Source organism: Eumetopias jubatus, unplaced genomic scaffold, assembly GCF_037043125.1.
Source record: "Eumetopias jubatus isolate StellerSeaLion01/CBP00866 unplaced genomic scaffold, mEumJub1_p1.0 scaffold_8, whole genome shotgun sequence".
Classification (NCBI taxonomy): domain Eukaryota; kingdom Metazoa; phylum Chordata; class Mammalia; order Carnivora; family Otariidae; genus Eumetopias; species Eumetopias jubatus.
The window spans coordinates 135,352,854-135,372,941 of record NW_028274814.1 but is presented as its reverse complement, the minus strand read 5'-3'; the positions used below and the strand labels follow the sequence as shown (position 1 = coordinate 135,372,941).

At 46.5% G+C, this 20,088-nt stretch overlaps 1 protein-coding gene and 1 long non-coding RNA gene across 2 annotated transcripts in view; one reads left to right on the top strand and one right to left on the bottom strand.

Moving 5' to 3' along the window:
• Positions 1-19,660, bottom strand: part of SREBF2 (sterol regulatory element binding transcription factor 2) — a 66,148-nt gene extending 46,488 nt beyond the window's left edge. The window contains exon 1 of the mRNA XM_028115449.2: positions 19,416-19,660. Coding sequence (XP_027971250.1) covers positions 19,416-19,503 — 88 coding nt within the window. The 5' untranslated portion in view covers positions 19,504-19,660. The remainder of the gene's footprint in view (positions 1-19,415) is intronic.
• Positions 2,341-8,583, top strand: LOC148163821 (uncharacterized). Its single transcript, XR_015768741.1, has 3 exons — positions 2,341-2,727; positions 5,114-5,185; positions 6,649-8,583. It is a non-coding gene; the product is annotated as an uncharacterized LOC148163821 (long non-coding RNA).
• Positions 19,661-20,088: the final 428 nt, after the last annotated feature.

The following is a 20,088-nucleotide window of genomic DNA, read 5'->3' as shown; positions in this document are numbered from 1 at the left end:
AAATGGAGAGAGCATGGAACAGAGTGGAGAGATGGAGCTGCTTATAATTAAGTTGTGAAAGGCCTTAATGGCACCCTAAGCATTTGGCTCTTATTTCGGAGGCAAGGAGAGGCACAGAAAATGTAGTGGACATTTGCCACTTTTGTTGTTTGTCCAACATCTGACCGAGCCTCCCACTGACACCGATATTCCTTGTGGAGAACCCCCACTGGATGGTCTCAGTGGGAGGTAAGGTTTCCTGTCTGTCAGCCCAGATTCATGCAGACCCCCAACCAGGAGCGTGGCTCTTGCGGAAGTGACCCAGGAAGGCAGTGGGGTCCTCACCCAGTTGCCCCTGGGCTATCCTTAGCTGAGCTCTGCTGCTGAGCCTCCCTTGGTTCTGGCCCATTTGCCAAGTTTGGCTCTGCAGCTTTTCTGGTCAGTCTGTGTGCCACTGTCCTTGCAATAAACTCTTTTGTTCAGGCTAGCCAGAGGCAGTTTCCGCTGCTTACTGCCAAGACTCCTGACTAATGCAGAAGCACATGGAAGCAGCGGAGGGAGGCACCAGATCAAAACACGTTTGAGAAAGGTAACAACAGTTACCAGGATTATAGCCTGCAAATCCCACACATCAAGTGCCTTTCAAAAGGGCTGTTCCCTCAAGCCTAGAAAATGACTCCTCTCTCCTGCCCCTTCAGCTGTAAGACCTCAGCTTCCAAGGTACCTCCACAAGAAACCTCTGATCCCACGTCTCCACTCCGTAGGTGCCCCTCCTGGATGCCATTCCAGACCTGCGGGTTTTTAGACACTTGGCAGTTTGAGAACCTCAGTCCTGTACTGTACTCTGGTCACACTGAATCCCATGTTCCCATAACATGCCCAATTATTCCCAACTCTGGTCCCCATTCTGTCAAAAATGAACACCCTGACACTTCTTTTTAAAGTTCTATTCACTCATCCTTCACATCTTGGCTCAAATGCCAAAGTCCCTGTGAAGATATTGCTAATTCCCTTCCTTAGTGCTCAAAAAACTTGGGAGTTTGTCCCTCTGTTATGGCCCCTGTTGCATTTCGCTTTGTATTAGATCTGGTTGTTAGGGGGTCAGCTCCCCGAAAGTCAGGACTGTTTCACTCATCTCCAATACCCCAAAGAGTCTAACACTGTAATACCCCAAAGAGTCTAACACTGTGTTGTGAATATAGTGAATACTCATTCATACTGAACTGATTTGAACAAATTTTTAAAATTATATTAAAATTTTAAAAAAATAACTTCTGACCAGAGCAGGGGCTCCTAGACAGGGCTTCCTGAGTCAAGGACACCTCCCACCTCATTCGCACAGGGTAGGAAAGAGTATGGGAACCCACGTTAGAAGGAACAAATTCAACTCCTGACTCCACCAGCATGGGAAACCTTGGGCAATTCATTTTATCTCTGTCTCAGCTGCAAAATGGGAATAAAAGTCAAGCATCTACCTCACAGCACTGTCAGGAAAGCAAATGTCTCAGAAGAACTTCTGAAAAACACAATGCTTCACCATAAGTTTCACACTTAGCAAGGAGCATAATCTCCCCGCTGCTGTGGGATGGTGAAGGCCCGCGCTGAGCAGACACCAGTTTAACAAAGCAGGTCTACATCTGGTTCGCAGCCAGAATTTACCACTGGTCCAAACCAGATTCTGAACCCAACAGACCAGTTCCACCGGCCAGACGCGGAAGCCAGATTATAAGGGTCATTTTGACACATATTCATTAGCAATTCCAAAGGGCCTAAGTAATGCAGAAAGAGCCCTGCTTTTTCAGTTTCCAAGTCGGTCAATGGTTTAGGATTAGTTTCCCCAGGAAGCCTTACCTGGAGCCCAGCCTCTGGGATCCTGCTACTCTAAAAAAATTCCACCGAAGTCAACCAACTTTAACCCTTGAATCCTGTGGCCCGAAAATGGCACATTTTACCTGCACTCTGTGACTACTCCTTTGTGTCCTGCCCACCACACCTACAAAAGCCCTTTCAGAAGGAAGAAAGAAACATTCCAAAACTGTATTATAAAAAAGGCCCTTTGGTCCTAAGAGTCAACTTGCAAAGTGAAGTTCCTCTTTCATTCTCGGATACAGTCAAAAGAGAATGTCAGTTCCTGTCTTCTTCCTTTTATGTGCTTTGGTTCACTTCTTGCAGCACCTATGACATACATCTGCCCAGTCCCCACCTTTACAGCGGAAACTAAGGCTCAGAGAAGTGCTGCAGGGGAAGTCACCAGAAGGGCAAGTGACGAGGGAACAGAAGGCTGGCTGAAGACAAAGCAAGCCAACACCCTGCAACCTCCCCCCAACCCCCACTCCTGGGTGGGACTTGTGTGACAATCTTCTGGGAAGTTCCCAACTATCTTAATGTTAATGCCTTACTAGAGGGGTAAACAACCTTAACTTGGCAATGGCGTGGCCTCCTGTATCCTGTGAGTCTTCTTTAACATACAAAAATCCTTTCCCTTTTCCTTACCCTTCCCAACCCCTCGTTCATAATCAGCCACCCCTCACAACCCCGGGGCAGCAGCTCTTTCTGCCCATGGGTCCTGTCCTGTGCTTTAGTAAACCACCATTTTGCACCAAAGACGTCTCAAGGATTCTTTCTTAGTCGTCAGCTCTGGACTCCACCCCACTGAACCTCACTAATATTCTAAAACTTCATCATATGGCGCCCAAACGTAGGGCTTTGAGTCTTTCCATCTGGACTCTGACCTTCGGTGCAAAACTGGTGAGTACTTTCTCTCTTCCTTTACTCTCATTTCCGGGGCTCTTCAAGGAGTACGGTCTTACTGGAACACTTTCATGCCCATTGCTCAGGCTGCAATCCTCTAGCCGTGGCTACTCTACGGGGAGGAAAAAGCCTGCCTTTTGGCTGGAAGTTGGTACCTGGCTGGGATGGTAATAAGATCCAGAAACTCGATGCCTTCTCTTTATTCCTGTCCTTATACAAAGTTGTCTGTCTTGGGCATGGGACAGCCACCTAAGTCACCAGGACGGCTGCCAATCTTAAGACTCCCTTGTGAGGTTTCCTCCTGATTGATCTAATGTGATCCCCTTCACATCCCTGGTCTAGCCACTTCTGGCCGCGGGGCACCTCCACTGGGAGCCGGCTGAAACCAGTACCCGACTGAACTAAAACCCAACCGGGGACTGCTTCCTAGGGAAGTTGGCCGTAAAGACTACATGTGTTGGAATGTCACTTAGACCATGCTGGATTTCAATCTTTACTGTTTTCTGTCAGTGTTCCTCTACTAAAACTTTTCTAGCATTTTCCATGGGTTAAAAATGGCAGGGCAGTAACATAACTTTCAGGGTATCGGGCGACACAGTATCTTAGTCCATTCACCAGGCACCCATCGGCAGCCTAGGATGCGATGGGGAAGGGGAGGGACGCCGGCATCCCTCACACGGGGCCTTTTACAACAGGAATGTCTTCACAGGAAGGCAGGATGGTGATCAGTAGCGATTTTTGTTAAGGGACACCTCCGGTCACTTTTGACACCTGGAACCTCTGACATACCCTGTGCGGGATGCCACCCAGGAGTCGGGGGGGGACACGGATTTTGGTAATGGACCTTCTTTACTTTTCTGGGAGCATGGCCTTAGCAGGCTTCTTTGGTTCCCAAGGACTCTATCTTGGGGTGCCTTTTAACCCACTAGAAACAATTTGGATTACAAAACTCAAACTCAGGAAAGGACTAAGCTCCTGTAACACCGCATGGCCTCTGTGGGATCTATCTGTTAGATCTCTGTAGGAAATAGGGCAAATGGACCTAGGGTAACTTCACTGCTCGCACCTAGGCCTTCATTGTTCTACACCAGGACCCCGACCTAAGGGCCTTTTGCAGAATGTGATTGCCCGATGTGTCCGCTAGTAAACCCGCTCGTGACATATTGGATGATAATTATCTAAATAGGCCTCCTCCGACCAAACCCAGGTTGCCGGAGGAAACACAGGCCATTCCTAGCAAAGGGGACTCTGGCTCTCTCTCTGTTCCTCCTAATAGATGTGGGGGCTTCTCCCTCACTCGCTTCCCGGGTTAATGGCTGTAACTGGAGCCAAATGTGGTTAGTCTCCTTCCGCAGGGGGGCTTTAAGGAATATTCCCTAGCAGCTGCCAAAACTCCCTTTGTTTCGGGGAAATCCCATCTTCTCTGGCCCGACATGGACTGCCTAACCCCTCCCCCGTCGTTGGCGGGGAAAACAGGGCATCTGCGCCTCTATTGGAGCTGATGAGCTCTAAAACTGGGAGCTCTTTCTCCGCCTTCTGGCAGCACTTTGCCTCTTCTGTCTCCCCCTCCCCCTTCTGTTTCCGCACCACCTTGGGGGCGGCCTGCGTGACTGGCTTCCGTACCATCCTGGGTACCTCAGGCACCAGGGCTCCTTCTCCCTTCACTGTCAAAGAGCATGAAGAGCACCCCTGGACCTAACACCAACCACCAGTGTCTCAGGTAAAAATTAACAATGAGGAGGATCCAGGTGGAACATAATTCAGTATTTAAACTTAGTTAAGTTTGTTGGTTTAATTAAGATAGACATGTCTTTAAACTTATCAGCACTAAATGTGAAACTTATTCTATAGAGGCTTACTGAAGGTCAAACAAGCTCGTTATTTCTGTTGCAAGTTGTTAGCAAAAAGATGACTAAAATGATGGTTAACTGTCTCATCAAAGTTTTCATAGAAGTTAAGATAGCTTTCAAAGTCTTGGGTAACCTGATACTTTAAAGTTTGCTTGAATAAATGGGATTAATTCGTTGGACATCTAGGACTTTTCCAAATAGGATAAAATGCTAAATCACTGATTACTGGACACAGGGATTGTGCCTTTTCACTTCTTATTGCAAAGAAACTAAAGATACTTAAATCTGTTGGTAAACATGCTTGTGCTTAACTGATTCACAAATTTGCCGTCTAAAAGAATTCTGGTGTAACAGTTCACAATTGGTTCTACCTAGTCTTCACTGGAGATTAAGGTTTCTAAGAGTGCAAAATTCTGCTAAATGTAATTAAGAATGATGGGAAATCTTTGGAAAGGAATTTTAGGTGTGGTCAGGATGGACTAAGATTGAAATGAATGGATTTTTATTTTTATTTATTTATTTTTATTTTAAAGGTACACTGGTGTAAGACTGAAATTCTCTTCTGTTCAAAAGACAAGGTTTCTTGAATTGTTCATCTGCTCTGGGTAAGAAAATGTAAACAAAGGTTTTTGTTCTTGTCTGTCCAGAAAACCAGTTTCTATATGTTTCGTCATCAGGTCTTCAATCACTTGGTTAAAACTTCTCAATATTAAAGGAGCTAAGTTTTGCTAACAACTATAGAACCCTACATATTTATTTGCCTTTCAAATCTCTTATTGTCACCTTGGTTAATAAAAATAATTGTTTTGTAATGATCTGTAATCCTATTCAAGCGCATGTGCTATATAACTTTCTAAGGTTTTAACAAACTTCCCAAGATTTAAATTGTAAATGAAGTCTCTTTAACTCATTAGGCCTTTTATTTGGTATGCTAAGTCACTCCAGAAGTACTGTTAAACAAATGATAAGCCTTAGGTAACATTTGGGTAAATGCTATAACTATTCTAGAGGCTATATGCAATTCCTAAAGTTTTAGTGGGTTTTTTTTTTTAAAGATTTTATTTATTTTTTTGACAGAGAGAGACACAACGAGAGAGGGAACACAAGCAGGGGGAGTGGGAGAGGGAGAAGAAGGCTTCCCTCTGAGCAGGGAACCCGATGCGGGGCTCGATCCCAAGACCCCGGGATTATGACCTGAGTCGAAGGCGGACGCCTAACGACTGAGCCACCCAGGTGCCTCAAGTTTTAATGTTTTAATATAAGCACCATCACTCGATATTCTGGCTATTGAAGTGTTATGTGTCACAGAAATAACCTGATTTCCTTGCCAGCTATATTGTAAACTCCCATCTCATCAGATCTTTAACCATGTCTATTCTGATTTTTGGTCATTTATAATTGTTCTTACTCTCTTGCAAAATGAGTGTCATCTTCAAGGAGATTCACAAAAAGGACTTTTAGGACAAATACAGGTAGGTATTCAATATCTTTAAAATCCTAAAACTAAAATGGGTAAGAATTTCCAGAACTGGGGCGCCTGGGTGGCTCAGTCGTTGGGCGTCTGCCTTCGGCTCAGGTCATGATCCCAGGATCCTGGGATCGAGTCCCACATCGGGCTCCCTGCTCGGCGGGAAGCCTGCTTCCCCCTCTTCCACTCCCCCTGCTTGTGTTCCTGCTTTCGCTGTCTCTCTCTGTCACATAAATAAATAAAATCTTAAAAAAAAAAAAAAAGAATTTCCAGAACTAACTAAAGCTGCGTTCAAATAAAACAACAAATAGAAACATGGGACTAAATGAACTAAAAGATGATTATAGTTTTGTCACTCTTGCCTGAAACTTTGCTGGCTCTCTAATGTTTACTCTTCCAGACTAAGGAGACTTTCTCTTAAGATGTCAATGACTTACAGAAACGTGATAAAATACTCATTTGTAAACAAACGGAAGCATTTAACTTTTCTCTCTACCTGAACCCTCTAAAATTAAAAAGGTCTCAGTAAGTACTCTTTCATCCACGGCAATCACAGTCATTTGCATAAGTTCATGTAAGAATCTCTTACCCTTGTAACAGGACACCATCGGAAACATTGGTTATTTTACCAAGGTTTTGACTGGAATGTCCTATTTGAGAGAGACATGCATAGACTCAGATACGACCAAACAGCTTTAAGGAACTAAGGTTGACTTTATCAAACCTGGAGCCATAAAGCTTCTTGGAACTGTTGGCCTGATACCTTGCTTACAGAGTTCCCAGCAGCCTCACCAGGTGAGTAAAGAATGTCACCTCCGGGCAGGTGCAGGAACCTCAGGATACTTTGGGGATCTCCGTGAAGAGGAATTCGCCCAAATCTGCAGGTACTGCAGGCACGTCTAATGGCAAGTACTTGGCTTGGCTTGGCTTCTGACCGGGAGAGGCTACTGAAAGTTCAACCTAGAGATTCCTTATAAATAAGTTCCAGCAAAGCACATTCTAAAAAGATATATATGATCAATCACTATTCTTGCTGAGCTTATGTAAATGATTAGGCCAAGTTTGTTAAAATTGGACTTGTTTTTCAAATTAGCCCTGATTTGGCTATATCTGGAAATGAGGACTATTTTAGAGAGAAAAATTACGTTTCAATAACCCACCCCTGCAGATGTTAAATCCTGGTTTTGATTATCCTTAAATGTTTGCTTAAGTTAAACAACTTGAGGTAAACTTCAGAGAAATTGCCACAAAAGCTCATATAGACAGTCTTTGTGCTTTTTATTCCAGGGGATAATAACAGGACCCCGTGGGCATATGATTATTTGAACAACTGGAAAATGGGATCAATCCCCAACAACTGTATCACTCCACTAGCACCCTGACCAATTCTCTGTGGCCAGGATGATGAAATCATCCCCTAAAAGCCAGAGCATACCCCACTCTGTAGGGTTAACTATAGACTTGTGGAGGTAATGGATGACCCCACTTTCTTTATGATTGGACTGGATGATGCACCTGGGGATGACCTTATCTCTTGACAAGTCTAATCCCACTTGCCAGTGAGTCCTTATAATTAGGGTATTAATGCTCTACCTCAAACAAAAAGGGCTTCTTGGTTTTGTCTCGAAGCCACCTCCACGGATGTACAATTGCAAACAAAGGCTTTAGCTGAGCCTACAACACTGCTCCTGGTAAAAGGAGCCTCCAAGCTCACTTCGGGACAGTCCCTGACTGGAATGACTTCCACATCAGATTCAGAATGCCTTAGAGACCAAAGGCCACCAACAGATGATGGGAGGCCGACTTACTAAATATCAGGCAATACTTATAGAGATGCCTGAAATAACACTTAAAACCTGTCAAACTTTAAACCCAGCATACCTGGACCCGACCACTGTACTTTTATAGAGCGTAACTGTTCAGAGGTTATTGAGTTGACCAGATTTAAGACACCCCTATTAAAATTGCGAATGAGGGCGCCTGGGTGGCTCAGTCGGTTAAGTGACTGCCTTCGGCTCAGGTCATGATCCTGGAGTCCCGGGATCGAGCCCCGCATCGGGCTCCCTGCTCCACGGGGAGTCTGCTTCTCCCTCTGACCCTCTTCCCTCTCGTGCTTCCTATCTCTCATTCTCTCTCTCTCAAATAAATAAATAAAATCTTTAAAAAAAAATAAAAGTAAAATAAAATTGCAAATGACAGCTGATTTACTGATGACAATAGTTTCCTGGAAAAAGGAATAAGAAAAGCTGGGTATGCTATAGTCATTCAGCAAACATGTCTGAATTAATAGCGCCCACCTGTGCTTTGCTATTGGCAAAAGCCTTAAAAATATTTATACTGACTGCAGGGCGCCTGGGTGGCTCAGTAGATTAAGCGTCTGCCTTCAGCTCAGGTCATGATTCTGGGGTCCTGGGATCGAGTCCTGCATCGGGCTCCTTGCTCTGTTGGGGAGCCTGCTTCTCTCTCTCCTCCCCACTTGTGCTCTCTCTCACTATCTCTGTCTCTTAAATAAATAAAATCTAAAAAAAAAAAAAAAAAAAAGGATTTATACTGACTCCAAATATGTCTTTCTAGTCTTACATGCCCTTGGAGTAATTTCTTTAAAGAAAAGGGGATTATTATCAAGCCATAACTCCCCAGTCAAATATGGACCTGAAATTATTGCATGTTCAAAAAAATGGCCCTCCAAAATCGAGTAGCCCTTAAAATCCTGACTGCAGTTCCAGGAGGCCCAGTATTAGATGGCTAGCTCCTGGCTGGGACCCAGTGGCTATGCAGCTCTAACCTGTGGCCATGGCTTCCCCCAGGCTGGATAGGCCACTGTACTCTGGGTTTTGCCTGGATGCATGGACACATTAAAACCTTCACCAACCCAGCTAACCCTTGAAATTTAAAACCATGGTGGACATGTTCTGTGTCTCATTGGTATAACCACCTAGCACCCAACCTTGTACCTCTTTGAGACTGGAGAATGTTGTTTGACACATGGTCAAAGCCCTAAATGATATCCAAAACAGTATTCCTCTACTAAATACTTAAATGACTCAAATGCATAAAGCAGTTCTACAAAATAGAATAGCAATAGATGTTTTAACTGCTGCACAAGGTAGAACTTGTGCTAGTATACAGACAGAATGCTGTGTGTACGGTCCAGATTACCACAAAAGACTTCTGGGTTTCTACCTGACATGAATACTCAAATTGGTCCTTTAAATGATCTCTTTCCTTTAGTGATTGCTTTAAACTCCTGGACTGCAAGAAAATTGTCAAAGGTCAACTATCAAAGATCTTTTATTCAGACTCCTCTTTCTCATTATAATATTAACCTTATGTTGTCATTTCTGGTGTCTCCGTGCCTAGCGTCAAGACTCCTTCACTGCCGTAACTTCCAGCTAACACATGATCCTTTCTACTCAAGGAGGTTCACATATGTTGACCGCGTTGGATTCAGCTGCCTCCCCCTTTTGTAACTCCCTAAACATTCCCCAACTGACCAGTATTGACCCATAGGTAGGGACATCTCTATTCCCCTGTTCAGCAGGAAGACATTACAGAAGATGAGACCTTCCACCTTCAACAACCTTAAAGATTGAAGGGTCAAAATTGTTCGGGGGGGGGGGGATGATGAGGGAACAGAAGGCTGGCTGGAGACAAAGCATAAGCCAACACCCTGCAACCTCCCTCCACCTCCCACTCCTGGGTGGGACATGTGTGACATTCTTCTGGGAAGTTCCCAACTATCTTAATGTTAATGCCTTACTAGAGGGGTAAACAACCTTAACTTGACAATGGCAAGGCCTCCTGTATCCTGTGAGTCTTCTTTAACATACAAAAATCCTTCTGAAACCTCCCTTTCCTTACCTTTCCCAGCCCCACAGTATATAATACTATGTATATACATAGTACATACAAGAGTAACACATAATATATAATCCTTACCTTTATGTAGTAACACATAGTATATAATCCTTACCCTTCCCAACCCCTCGTACATAATCAGCCACCCCTCACAACCCCGGGGCAGCAGCTCTTTCTGCCCACTGGGTCCTGTCCCGTGCTTTAGTAAACCACCATTTTGCACCAAAGACGTCTCAAGAATTCTTTCTTGGTCATCAGCTCCAGACTCCACCCCACTGAACCAAACTTATATTCTAAAACTTCATCACAAGCACAGAGCAAACCCCTCTTGATAAACACATGTCCCTAAGTGTGTACCTGAGCAGAGGATCCAGGGTCTCTCTGGCCTTTGCCCACCACACCAGCTTGTGTTTGCAACCTGGAAGCTCGCTTACATCAGACAGAGATGTAGCACAAGATACAGGAAAAGTACACGGGTTTGGATTTAGACCTCACTCTGGAGTGAGGTCACCATTCTACCACTTAGTAGTTGTGTGATCTAGGCCTCAGTTTCTCATCTGTAGCGTACCACAGAATTGGGAGGAAGGATTAAAAAGCACATCAGGAAACGACATACGTAAAGGGCCATATACACTGTGTGAGGGCAGGGTCCTTGCTTACCTGGCCAGTGCTGTACCCAGAGCCCAGCACAACACAGGCCCTATGTTAAGGTCTCAACTGCAGGCCTGCCTAGACACAGCGATTGCAAAACCTAGTGAAGGATAGAAAAGTAGAGGTGACTGCAGGGACGGTCAATAACTAATAAAGACGAGTCATATTCATCTAGAGAACACCAGTGACTTTTAAAGTTCAAAGGTAGGGGTGCCTGGGTGGCTCAGGTCATGATCCCAGAGTCCTGGGATCAAGCCCCGCATTGGGCTCCCTGCTCTGCAGAAGCCGCCTTCTCCGTCTACCACTCCCCCTGCTTGTATTCCCTCCCTCGCTGTCTGTCAAATAAAATAAAATCTTTAAAAAAAATAAAGTTCAAAAGTAGGTATTATGAGAACTGAGCTGTTTATAACAAAGGGTACTCCCTAAAATGTCTGCCGATTTTGGTGAAAAGTAGTCTTAAGAGAATTACAATGAATGGAAGCAACTTCCAGAACATTTATAGTGATGGAAAGCCCCCAAATTTTTCTCTAAGAGGACACACTGAAATTTCACGCCAGCAAGGGCTGCCACCATGAAGCTACATGAAAGAGAGCCCAGACAGAGAAGAGAGTCCCAACAAAACAATGTAAAACAAAAAATCATTTTTCAAGTCCCCAGAGCTGAAAATAAGGAATGGCTGAACATTAAGGAGCATTTTTTTAAGTAGGCTCCATGCTGGGCATGGAGCCCAACGTGGGGCCCAAACCTACAACCCTGAGATCAAGACCCAAGCTGAGACCAAGAGTCGGACACTCAACAGCCTGAGCCACCCAGGTGCCCCAAGGAGCAATTTTAAAAGTAAAGAGAGCAAGCGAACCAGATGAAGGATCACTCCGAGAAACCAAAAGTGGCAGAGGTCACAAGCACAAGGGTCCTCGGCCAGCAAAGGGAACATCTGAGGCACAGGAGGGGATCATTCAGAAAGCTGGTCACTACCAGTGGACCGCCCAGGGGTCTCGAATACAGAAAAGTCAATGAGGCACCGGGAGGCCCGGACAGAGGGATCGCTACATGTGTACTGCCGGGGGCTGAGGGAGTGGCATGAGCTCTGAAATGGCACACGTGTGGCAAAGACAGGCAGAATAAAGGGACCAGAGTTCTGGACTCTGCAGGGACACCAAGGGGGAAACAGGCCCTCTTCTACACACTGGTGGTGGTGTAAATTGGTACATCCACTGTGGACAGCAGTTTCCCAGGATTTCTCAAAATCGAAAATGCACAGGGCCAGAACAGAATGTTAGTTCCTGCCCCTTCCTTTTATATGTTTTATATAATTTGATTCTGTGGCATCTATGAGGTATCCCCATCCCCACGTGGACCCAGCAATCTCACTTCTGATCATTTATCCCATACTTACACCTGCACATGTGTGAAATTATGAATTTACAAAGCGAGTTACTGTAGCATTGTTTTGGGTTTTTTGAATTTTTCTTTTTTTAAGTAGGCTCCTCACCCAGCGTGGAGCCCAACTCGGAGCTTGAACTCAAAACCCTGAGATCAAGACCTGTGAGATCAAGAATTGGATGCTTAACCAACAGAGTCACCCACGTGCCCCGCACTGTCTTTTTTTTTTAAGATTTTATTTATCTATTTGACAGAGAGAGACACAGGGAGAGAGGGAACACAAGCAGGGGGAGTGCGAGAGGGAGAAGAAGGCTTCCCACGGAACAGGGAGCCCAACGCGGGGCTCAATCCCAGGACCCTGGGATCATGACCTGAGCCAAAAGCAGACGTTCAACAACTGAACCACCCAGGCACCCCCGGCATTGTCTTTAATAGCAGGACTGGAAACACCCTCAAATGTCCATCAAAGGGACCGGATGCATCTGTTACCGTGCATCCATGAAATGGAAAATCATGCAGCAATGAAGAGTGGAAAGATCTCTAATACACAGTTAAGTGAAAAAAAAAAACAAATGCAGAGCGCAGAAGAACAAAGCTTGTTGCATGCTACCTATCTGTGCGGAGATAAAAAAGGGGAGCAAGTATTAAAATCCACACCTATCTGCTTATATTTGCATTAAGGAAGTTTTGAAGAAGGTAAAAGAAACCACAGAATGAATTACTTGCGAGGAGGCGGAGCTGGTGGGTGCTAAGCAGATGGGGGCAGGGCTGAGAGCACAACTTTTCACAGTCCCCTCTCACGTGTTTTTATTTCGCCATATGAACACATTGCCTTTTTGAAGATATACAAATATTTTCCAATCAGCACAGTAATTAGAGTAATGTAGAGCACTGGAGAGTTTCCAAACTGGAAGGGCCATGGCTGGTAGTGTGAAGGAGCTGTAACCCACCTCGTGATGTAGAGTCCTCTTCGGGAAACACGCACCAAGCAACTGACTCCAAAGTGACTTGCTCCTACGTGTTCAGAACAATAGTATTTATGTTGATGAAAAGCTGCAAATGATGCAAATGTTCCACGGGACGTGGATATGTAAGGGCCTGCCTATTCGGGTGGATTACCCCCGGTTACTCAACACCTAGCAACCGGTATGTGAAAACGTTACAATTTGTGCACACATTAATAATAAAGTTCAGACAATCCAGAGAATACAGATACTTTGATAGTCAGAAAGCCCTTTTTGAATCAAGTTAAGAACTTTTTAAATTATGAATTGGAGGAAAGAAAAGATCCAGTGGAGACACACGAAATATATTTTTTTAAATGCCAATACATGAGTTGAGTAGGAGAACGACAGAAAAGACTGTTCAGTAACATTAGGCCAAAGGCCTAGGTGTGAATGCAGAACAGTTGTTTGTCAAGGGCACAGCCAAACAGATCCGAGGAGAAGGAGAAACCCAAGGAGACTGGTTCAGTGGTCTGAGCAATCCCAGAAAACTTTATCCCACGAAACAGAACTAGATGAGATCAGGAGCTAAAATCAGGTAGAAAATAAATAAGCTGTGAGCAACAGTAGCTCATTCTACCCAAACATTAGCGACAGTGATATATTTTCAAGTGTCAAAACAAAGTTTATGTCATGAAAAAGATCTACACATGGGTAAAAAATCTATGCTTCACCTCACTGAGCAGTTTCCCCAAACATGACTCACTGGAGAAACGTGTAATCGGTTTCCACCCTCTCCGCACCTCAACCTCCCAGTGGTGTGCTGGCCACACCCTCCCAACACTCAACCCTGGCTCATCAGGTTGGCCACTCCAAACTCCCCTTGGATCTGGACACCTGGCCGTGGGCCCACACAACACCCTGAGCCTGAAGTGCTATCCTTGTCAGACACACCTTTACAGAGCACCTCTTCAGTGTTAGGTAGTGTTGTGGTCTCTGCCAAAGATGGAGCTGACTGCAGGGAGAAAGACAGCAGAGGACCAGGCAGTGCTACCCAAAGGCTCAGGAACTGGAAGTTCCTCCGCAGGCTGGGGCTTGGGGTGGGCTACCAGCAGGAGGAGTGCATGAATGCAGGTGTCTGACAGAGTGAGCCCCCCAAGTAGGTACAGTGAGTGACAGTTCGGTCACATCAGTGTATATCACCATGGAATTCAGAACACCAAGGATAAAGATCCTACAAACTTCCAGAAGTGAAAACAGGTGGCACAAAAGGATCAGGAATCGAATGATACCCGATTTCTCAACTACCAGAAACGAGAAGACAATTAGGCAATGCCTTCAAACTTCTGATACAAAATTATGTCCAACCTAAAATTCTAAACTCACCCAAACTATCAAATTGGTGTGAGGTTAGAAAAAAGATATTTTAAGACAGACAAGGCCCCCCCCCCCCCTAAATTTACCTCTAATGTACTCTTTCTTAGGAAGCTACCAGAGGATGTGCTCCATCAAAACTAGGGAGTAAAAAAACCAAAAACTAGGGAACAGGGGCTTCAATATCACCCCCCCCCCCAGGGTAATGGCTAAAGTAATCCCACAGTAAGTGTGGGACAGTAGAGCTAGACAAACATCAGATGGGGCAAAAAGAGGGAGGGCTTCAGAAGAGATGGCGACAAGGGAGATAAAAGCAACTAACACCCTACTGAGAGTTTCTGTCACAAGAATTAGGGCTGAATTCATTGCCAGAACATGGAAAGTAAGCAAGTGAATAACTGGTGCTATTATAAGTCCGAGGAAAAAAACAAACTCAAGAGAAATGGAAACCTCCACCCAAACAAAAGCTTGTACACAAATGTTCCTAGCTGCTTCATTTATAAGAGCCAAAAAGTGGAAACAACCTAGATGTCTATCAACTGATTAATGGATAAATAAAACATGATGTCTCCACACAACGAAACACTAGGCTACAACACAGATGAACCTCAACACTATGCTAAGTGAAGGAAGCCACATACTGTATGATTCCATTTAGGTGAAGTGTTCAGAATAAGGCAAATCCAAAGACAGAAAGTAAATGAGCTCACTGAAAAGTTTCTTCAACCTTCTCCAAAGAAAACAGCTGCCTCTACTTGCCATCACCCACTCAGTCCTGACGTCTTTCTGGCTTATCTAGACTTGGACCCCTCCATCTGACTGCTCTGTCAAATGTCGACCTCCTAATTGCCAAATCCCATGACTCCTTTCACGGCCCTGCCATCCCTGCTGTCCTCTGCACCACTATTCCCATCATCCACTAACCCACTCCTTGAAAAGCTCTCCCTCCCTTAGTTTTTATTACACTTTCCTCAACTGATCTGACCTCCCAGTTCTATCTTCTCTCACCTCTAGCCTCAACTCCAGTGACTACTCCTCAATCTCCATCCCCAGTTTTGACCTTCTCCCGAGTACTGGCCTCTGATTTCCTAGTGAATGACGCCCCCCCCCCGCCCGCAGCCACCAGCACCTCAATTTCTGCCCAGTTAAAGACAAATGTTTATCATCCCCCCAAACCAGCTCTTCCTGCTGGCTTCTGAACTTGCCCAGTGCCCCAGGATCAAAGCTATGATGGGATCTTAGAATTCCACCTCTGCTCTGCCTTCAGGGTGAGGCCTTCGCTGAGGCCCCATCCTGTTATGTCCACCATCTTGCACGACGGCCACTTCCTATCCCAACCCCATCACCCTCTTAGTATCACCATGCCACACCCGGATGCCCGCAGTTCCCTCCTAACTGGTCTCCCTCACTCCAATCTTCCTTGCCCATCACCACACTTAAATTTTCTTAAAATCTGTGACTAATGTGTCATCACTCTACTTAAAAATCCTCAGCAGTTCCCTCTACATTCCACAAAACACGTGCATTAGGTATGAAGACTTTCCAGTTTGGCTCCAACTCACCTTCCAGACCTTATCTTCTATCATTTCCTTACACACACACACCACCATAGAGTCCAAGAACTCACTAGCAGTCCTTTATCTCTAAGGCAGCTTGATCCTCCTCTGCCATGTGCTTGTCACGCTGATTCTGCCACCTACCCTGCTGGGTCTCATGAGAAGGACACCTCCATCACTGTGCCTTTCCTGATCCCAGTGGAAAAATATCTCACCTTTCTGCCCTTCCAGAAGACCTGGTTTATCACAATACATGAGGCACGTTCTCGTAACACAGCTATCTGCCACAAAAGAAAGTGCTCTAGACATTCTATCAACAGGGGCTTTGGGGGCCTGGGACAGCAGAGCATCCTGGAGTGGAACAAGGCCCTGGAGATCAACTAACACAACAAGTTTCTTTGTTGGCCTTACAGTATGTTTCTTTTAAAAAACAAACAAAAAACACTTTGAGCCAACATTTAAAAATGTGGCTATTTCACGTAAAAATCCTGACTTGGGCATCCCTTGGAAAAAAGACAACAGATCTCACTTCCAAGGGGCCTCCCTTGCCTACCCAGTCTAAATTAGTCTGCCCTGGTCATTCTATAGAGAATTTTATTTTATTCATGTGTCCCGCCAGAAGTGTTCATTTCAGTTACTTGTTCAGCTTGTGTTTCCTGTGTATGCCTTGTTCAAAGCTATCCTCCGCACTCTGTCCATCATAGGGGTACTGAGAAGCCACCTAAGAGATGTGCTGAATAAATGGATGGATGTGCTCTCCTTGGACTCACAACCTCGAAGGGCACTCATGGATTACAGCAAGAATGAAATGGCCCAGTGAAGCATTCTTGCCCACCTAGACTTCCTGGAGGCAGGCATGAGAGCTCCAGGAGGTTGCCAAGTACCAGCCCCCATCACACACACAAAGTAAGTGTATGTATTCATACTCAGTCTCTTCTTCCTTACCTGACTGGCTCCTAGAAGCAACTGATCTAACCCAACCCCAGGGGCTGTGTCTATTACAACTTAGAATCCTGCCCAGCCCAAGGTCACTGGATTCATTCAGGCACTCCACAAATATTTAGTTCTAAGTGCAAGAAATACAGCATGAAGGAAAGAAAAGGACCTGGCCCTCGTGGAGCTGACATTCTTGAGGGGGAATGGATGTGTAAGTAAAATACAGGGATATCTGTAACTGCAGACCACTTGCCTTCAGCCTATCCAACCCTTCTTGTGCTCCAAGACCCCGGTCAAAGGCTACCTCCTTGGAGTGGTCTTCCTGGTATGGCAGTCTTTACCAAGCTCCTTCAATTTTGACTTTCACTTACTGCTCTGAGCAACTATTAAATAAAACAACTGAGCAACTAAGAAAATAAAATAACTCCAGACTAATTTAGACTGCGTAGGCAAGGGAGGCGTCTTGGAAGTGAGATCTGTGTCTTTTTCAAGGGATGCCCAAGTCAGGATTTTTACGTGAAATAGCCACATTTTTAAATGTTGGCTCAAAGTGTTTTTTGTTTGTTTTTTAAAACAAACATACTGTAAGGCCAACAAAGAAACCTGTTGTGTTAGTTGATCTCCACGGCCTTGTTCCACTCCAGGATGCTCTGTTGTCCTGTTCTAAGCCATTCTATACTTAGCATTACAGTTTTATTGTTATTCATCTTAAGTTCCATGAGGCCAAAAATTCTCTTTCCTATCTTTCATGTTCCCTACAGCTCAGAAACCAGAGCTGGCACTTAAATGCTTGTTGACCAATTGAAGACAGGGAGTCATGTTTTCCCAAATCTGGTATGGGGACCTGTGAAGCCATCAAACCACTGTGGTAGTTTCCAGATTGTATATTTTACTCAGAAATCTACAGAGGAAAGGCTAATACTTAACCACTAGGAAATTTAACACATTACAAATTAAGATAAACAAGAATCAGTTATGGAATGAGAAGGCAAAATGCACATGAATTTCTTCGTGTGAGCTGGCTGGTAGGCAGCCTCAGACTTACTTCTTACTGGCTAGGTAACCTTGGGGAAGTTAATGAACCACCCTGAACCTCTGTTTCAGGATCTACAAATGGAGATGAGAGTAGTATAAAAGATGTTATCTACTTGATGAAAACTGTTGTTAAGGATTGAGAACATTAATGTGTACGAGTGCTTAACACAGTGCCTGCCACATAAACGCTCAAAACATGTTAGCTGCCCTTGTTAAATTCCAAGAACCTTTCTTCTCCATTTGTTAACACATCTCTGTATTTAGGAGCACTTAATGGAAAAATCTGTGGTTAGACCTGGGGCTTCAATTAAGGGTCTTAGCTCACTGCCAGGATGACCAAAAACAGAAGGCAAGGACAAGTCAAGGGGTTAAATGTCACAGAAGCAAAATGAGAAAGAGATCCTTTCCAATTAGCTGCTGCCACTTAATCTTTTCCCCTAGAAGAGAATCTTCTGCTGCCTCGGTGTCTTCATCTGTACGATGGGGATGGAGCCGCCCTTCCTGCCTAGAAGACCATAATGTAATCCTGGACATGATTGCACTTTATAAACTCAAGAGCACAATGCACTTGAGTTAGTGCTTAAGAGCACGGGCTCTGGGCAATCTAAGGTGAGTGACCTTAAACAAGCAAACATCTGGCCTCAGTCTCCCATGGGACTGCAGTGAGAAGTAAGTGAAACAATATAAAGAATTGGGGGACTAGAACATCAGAAGAGCCCAACTCCTGAGAGTTACTATTATGGTTATAAACCTGTTCATTGGACTCTTCACCCCCAGGGGTCAGGTGAAAGCCTGATATAGTGATACAAACACTAGCCCAGGAAATGGGCTCTGTAACCAGCTGGTTGACCTTGGGCAAGGGGCTGACCCTCTCCAAACTTTGGATTCCCATGGTCACAAAATGAGAACACTGCAAGAGAGAATCCCTGGGCTCCTACCAGCTCTTCCACTCCGCTGTTAAGGTCGCCGGAACAAAGGCTACCCGCTCCCCAGCCTGTCCCCGAAGGGCCACAACTCAAAATTCTCGCTGCTCAATTCCCTTTGCAGCGCGACAGCAGGAGCGCCCGGGTCTCCATTCCCAAGAGAAGCGTCCACACTCCGCCGCCACCGCTCGCTTCATCAGCAACTTGCTTCTGCAGCCGCTCCCTGCCCAAAGTTTCCCTGAACGCCAGGAGACCCGGCCGCGGGTCAACCCCGGGAAGACCACAGATGAGAGCGCAGAGCCTGGGGACCCCGTTTCGGTGATCCCAAAGCCGCCTCCGCAGCCGGGCGGGGGAGTGACAGGTGCGATGAGGAGCCGCGAGCAACGGGAGAGCGGGACCCGGGCGGCTCGTGTAGGCGCGCAAGGGAGGCGGCGGCCGCGCGCTCTCCTCAGGCCGCTCCCGCCGGACACTTGCGACGCCCCCGGCTCCGCGCTCCGGCCCCACGACCCCCGCTCCGCTTCCGGACACGCGGCGCCGCAGAACCCGCAGCGCTTGAAAAGGACGGGTTCCGCCGGGCCGACCGCGCGTGCTGATTCTTCCCGCGCTAACTGGGGCTGCGGGGGGTGGGCGCACGCGCACCCGCGCGCTGCCGTAACCCCTTCCTCCCCGCGCGCCCCCGCACTCCCACCCGCCCACCCACCACTCACCATCGATGTCCCCCAGGGTCAGCTCGTCGCCCAGCTCTGTGAGCGTCTCCATGGTCTCCAGACCGCCCAGCTCGCCGCTCTCGTCCATCGCCGGGCTCGGCTCGAAGGCCGCCCTACCGTCCCGCTCAGGGAGACGCGGGGGCGGTGCCGCCGCCACCGCCCATGACACCCGACAGCCTCCTCCCGGTACCGCCTCACCGGCCGGTGCCAGCTTCCGCCATGTTTGCGCCGCGCGGGAGGGGCGGGGCGGGATTACCCCGCCCCAACCCGCGCTCTCTGCGGCCCCGCCCTCAGGCCGCGCGCCCCCTTGTTTGTTGTCAATGGGACCAGGCTCTTCGTGACCAATCGGCGCGCGAAGCGGCGCGTGGGGTGATGGCGCGTCATCGATCAGCAGCTTAGATTTGCATAGCAAGGCCCCACCCCTCGCGGGCTCTTAGCGAATGCGAAGAGAGGCCTCCGGGTCCTCAGCCCAACCTTCCTCCCCAGGCTTAAAGGCGTCGCTCCTTTTTCCGTTGGGTCGGCTTCTACAAGCTATTCCATCCACCGGCTGGGGGTTGAAGGGTTAACACTCTCCGCCCCCGCTTGCTGGTCGCCCCCGGAGCGAGCTGTGAGCACATTACGTCATCTTCCCAGCTGCTCCCCCGCCCGGCCTGCCTGGGAGAGCGGGTAGAAT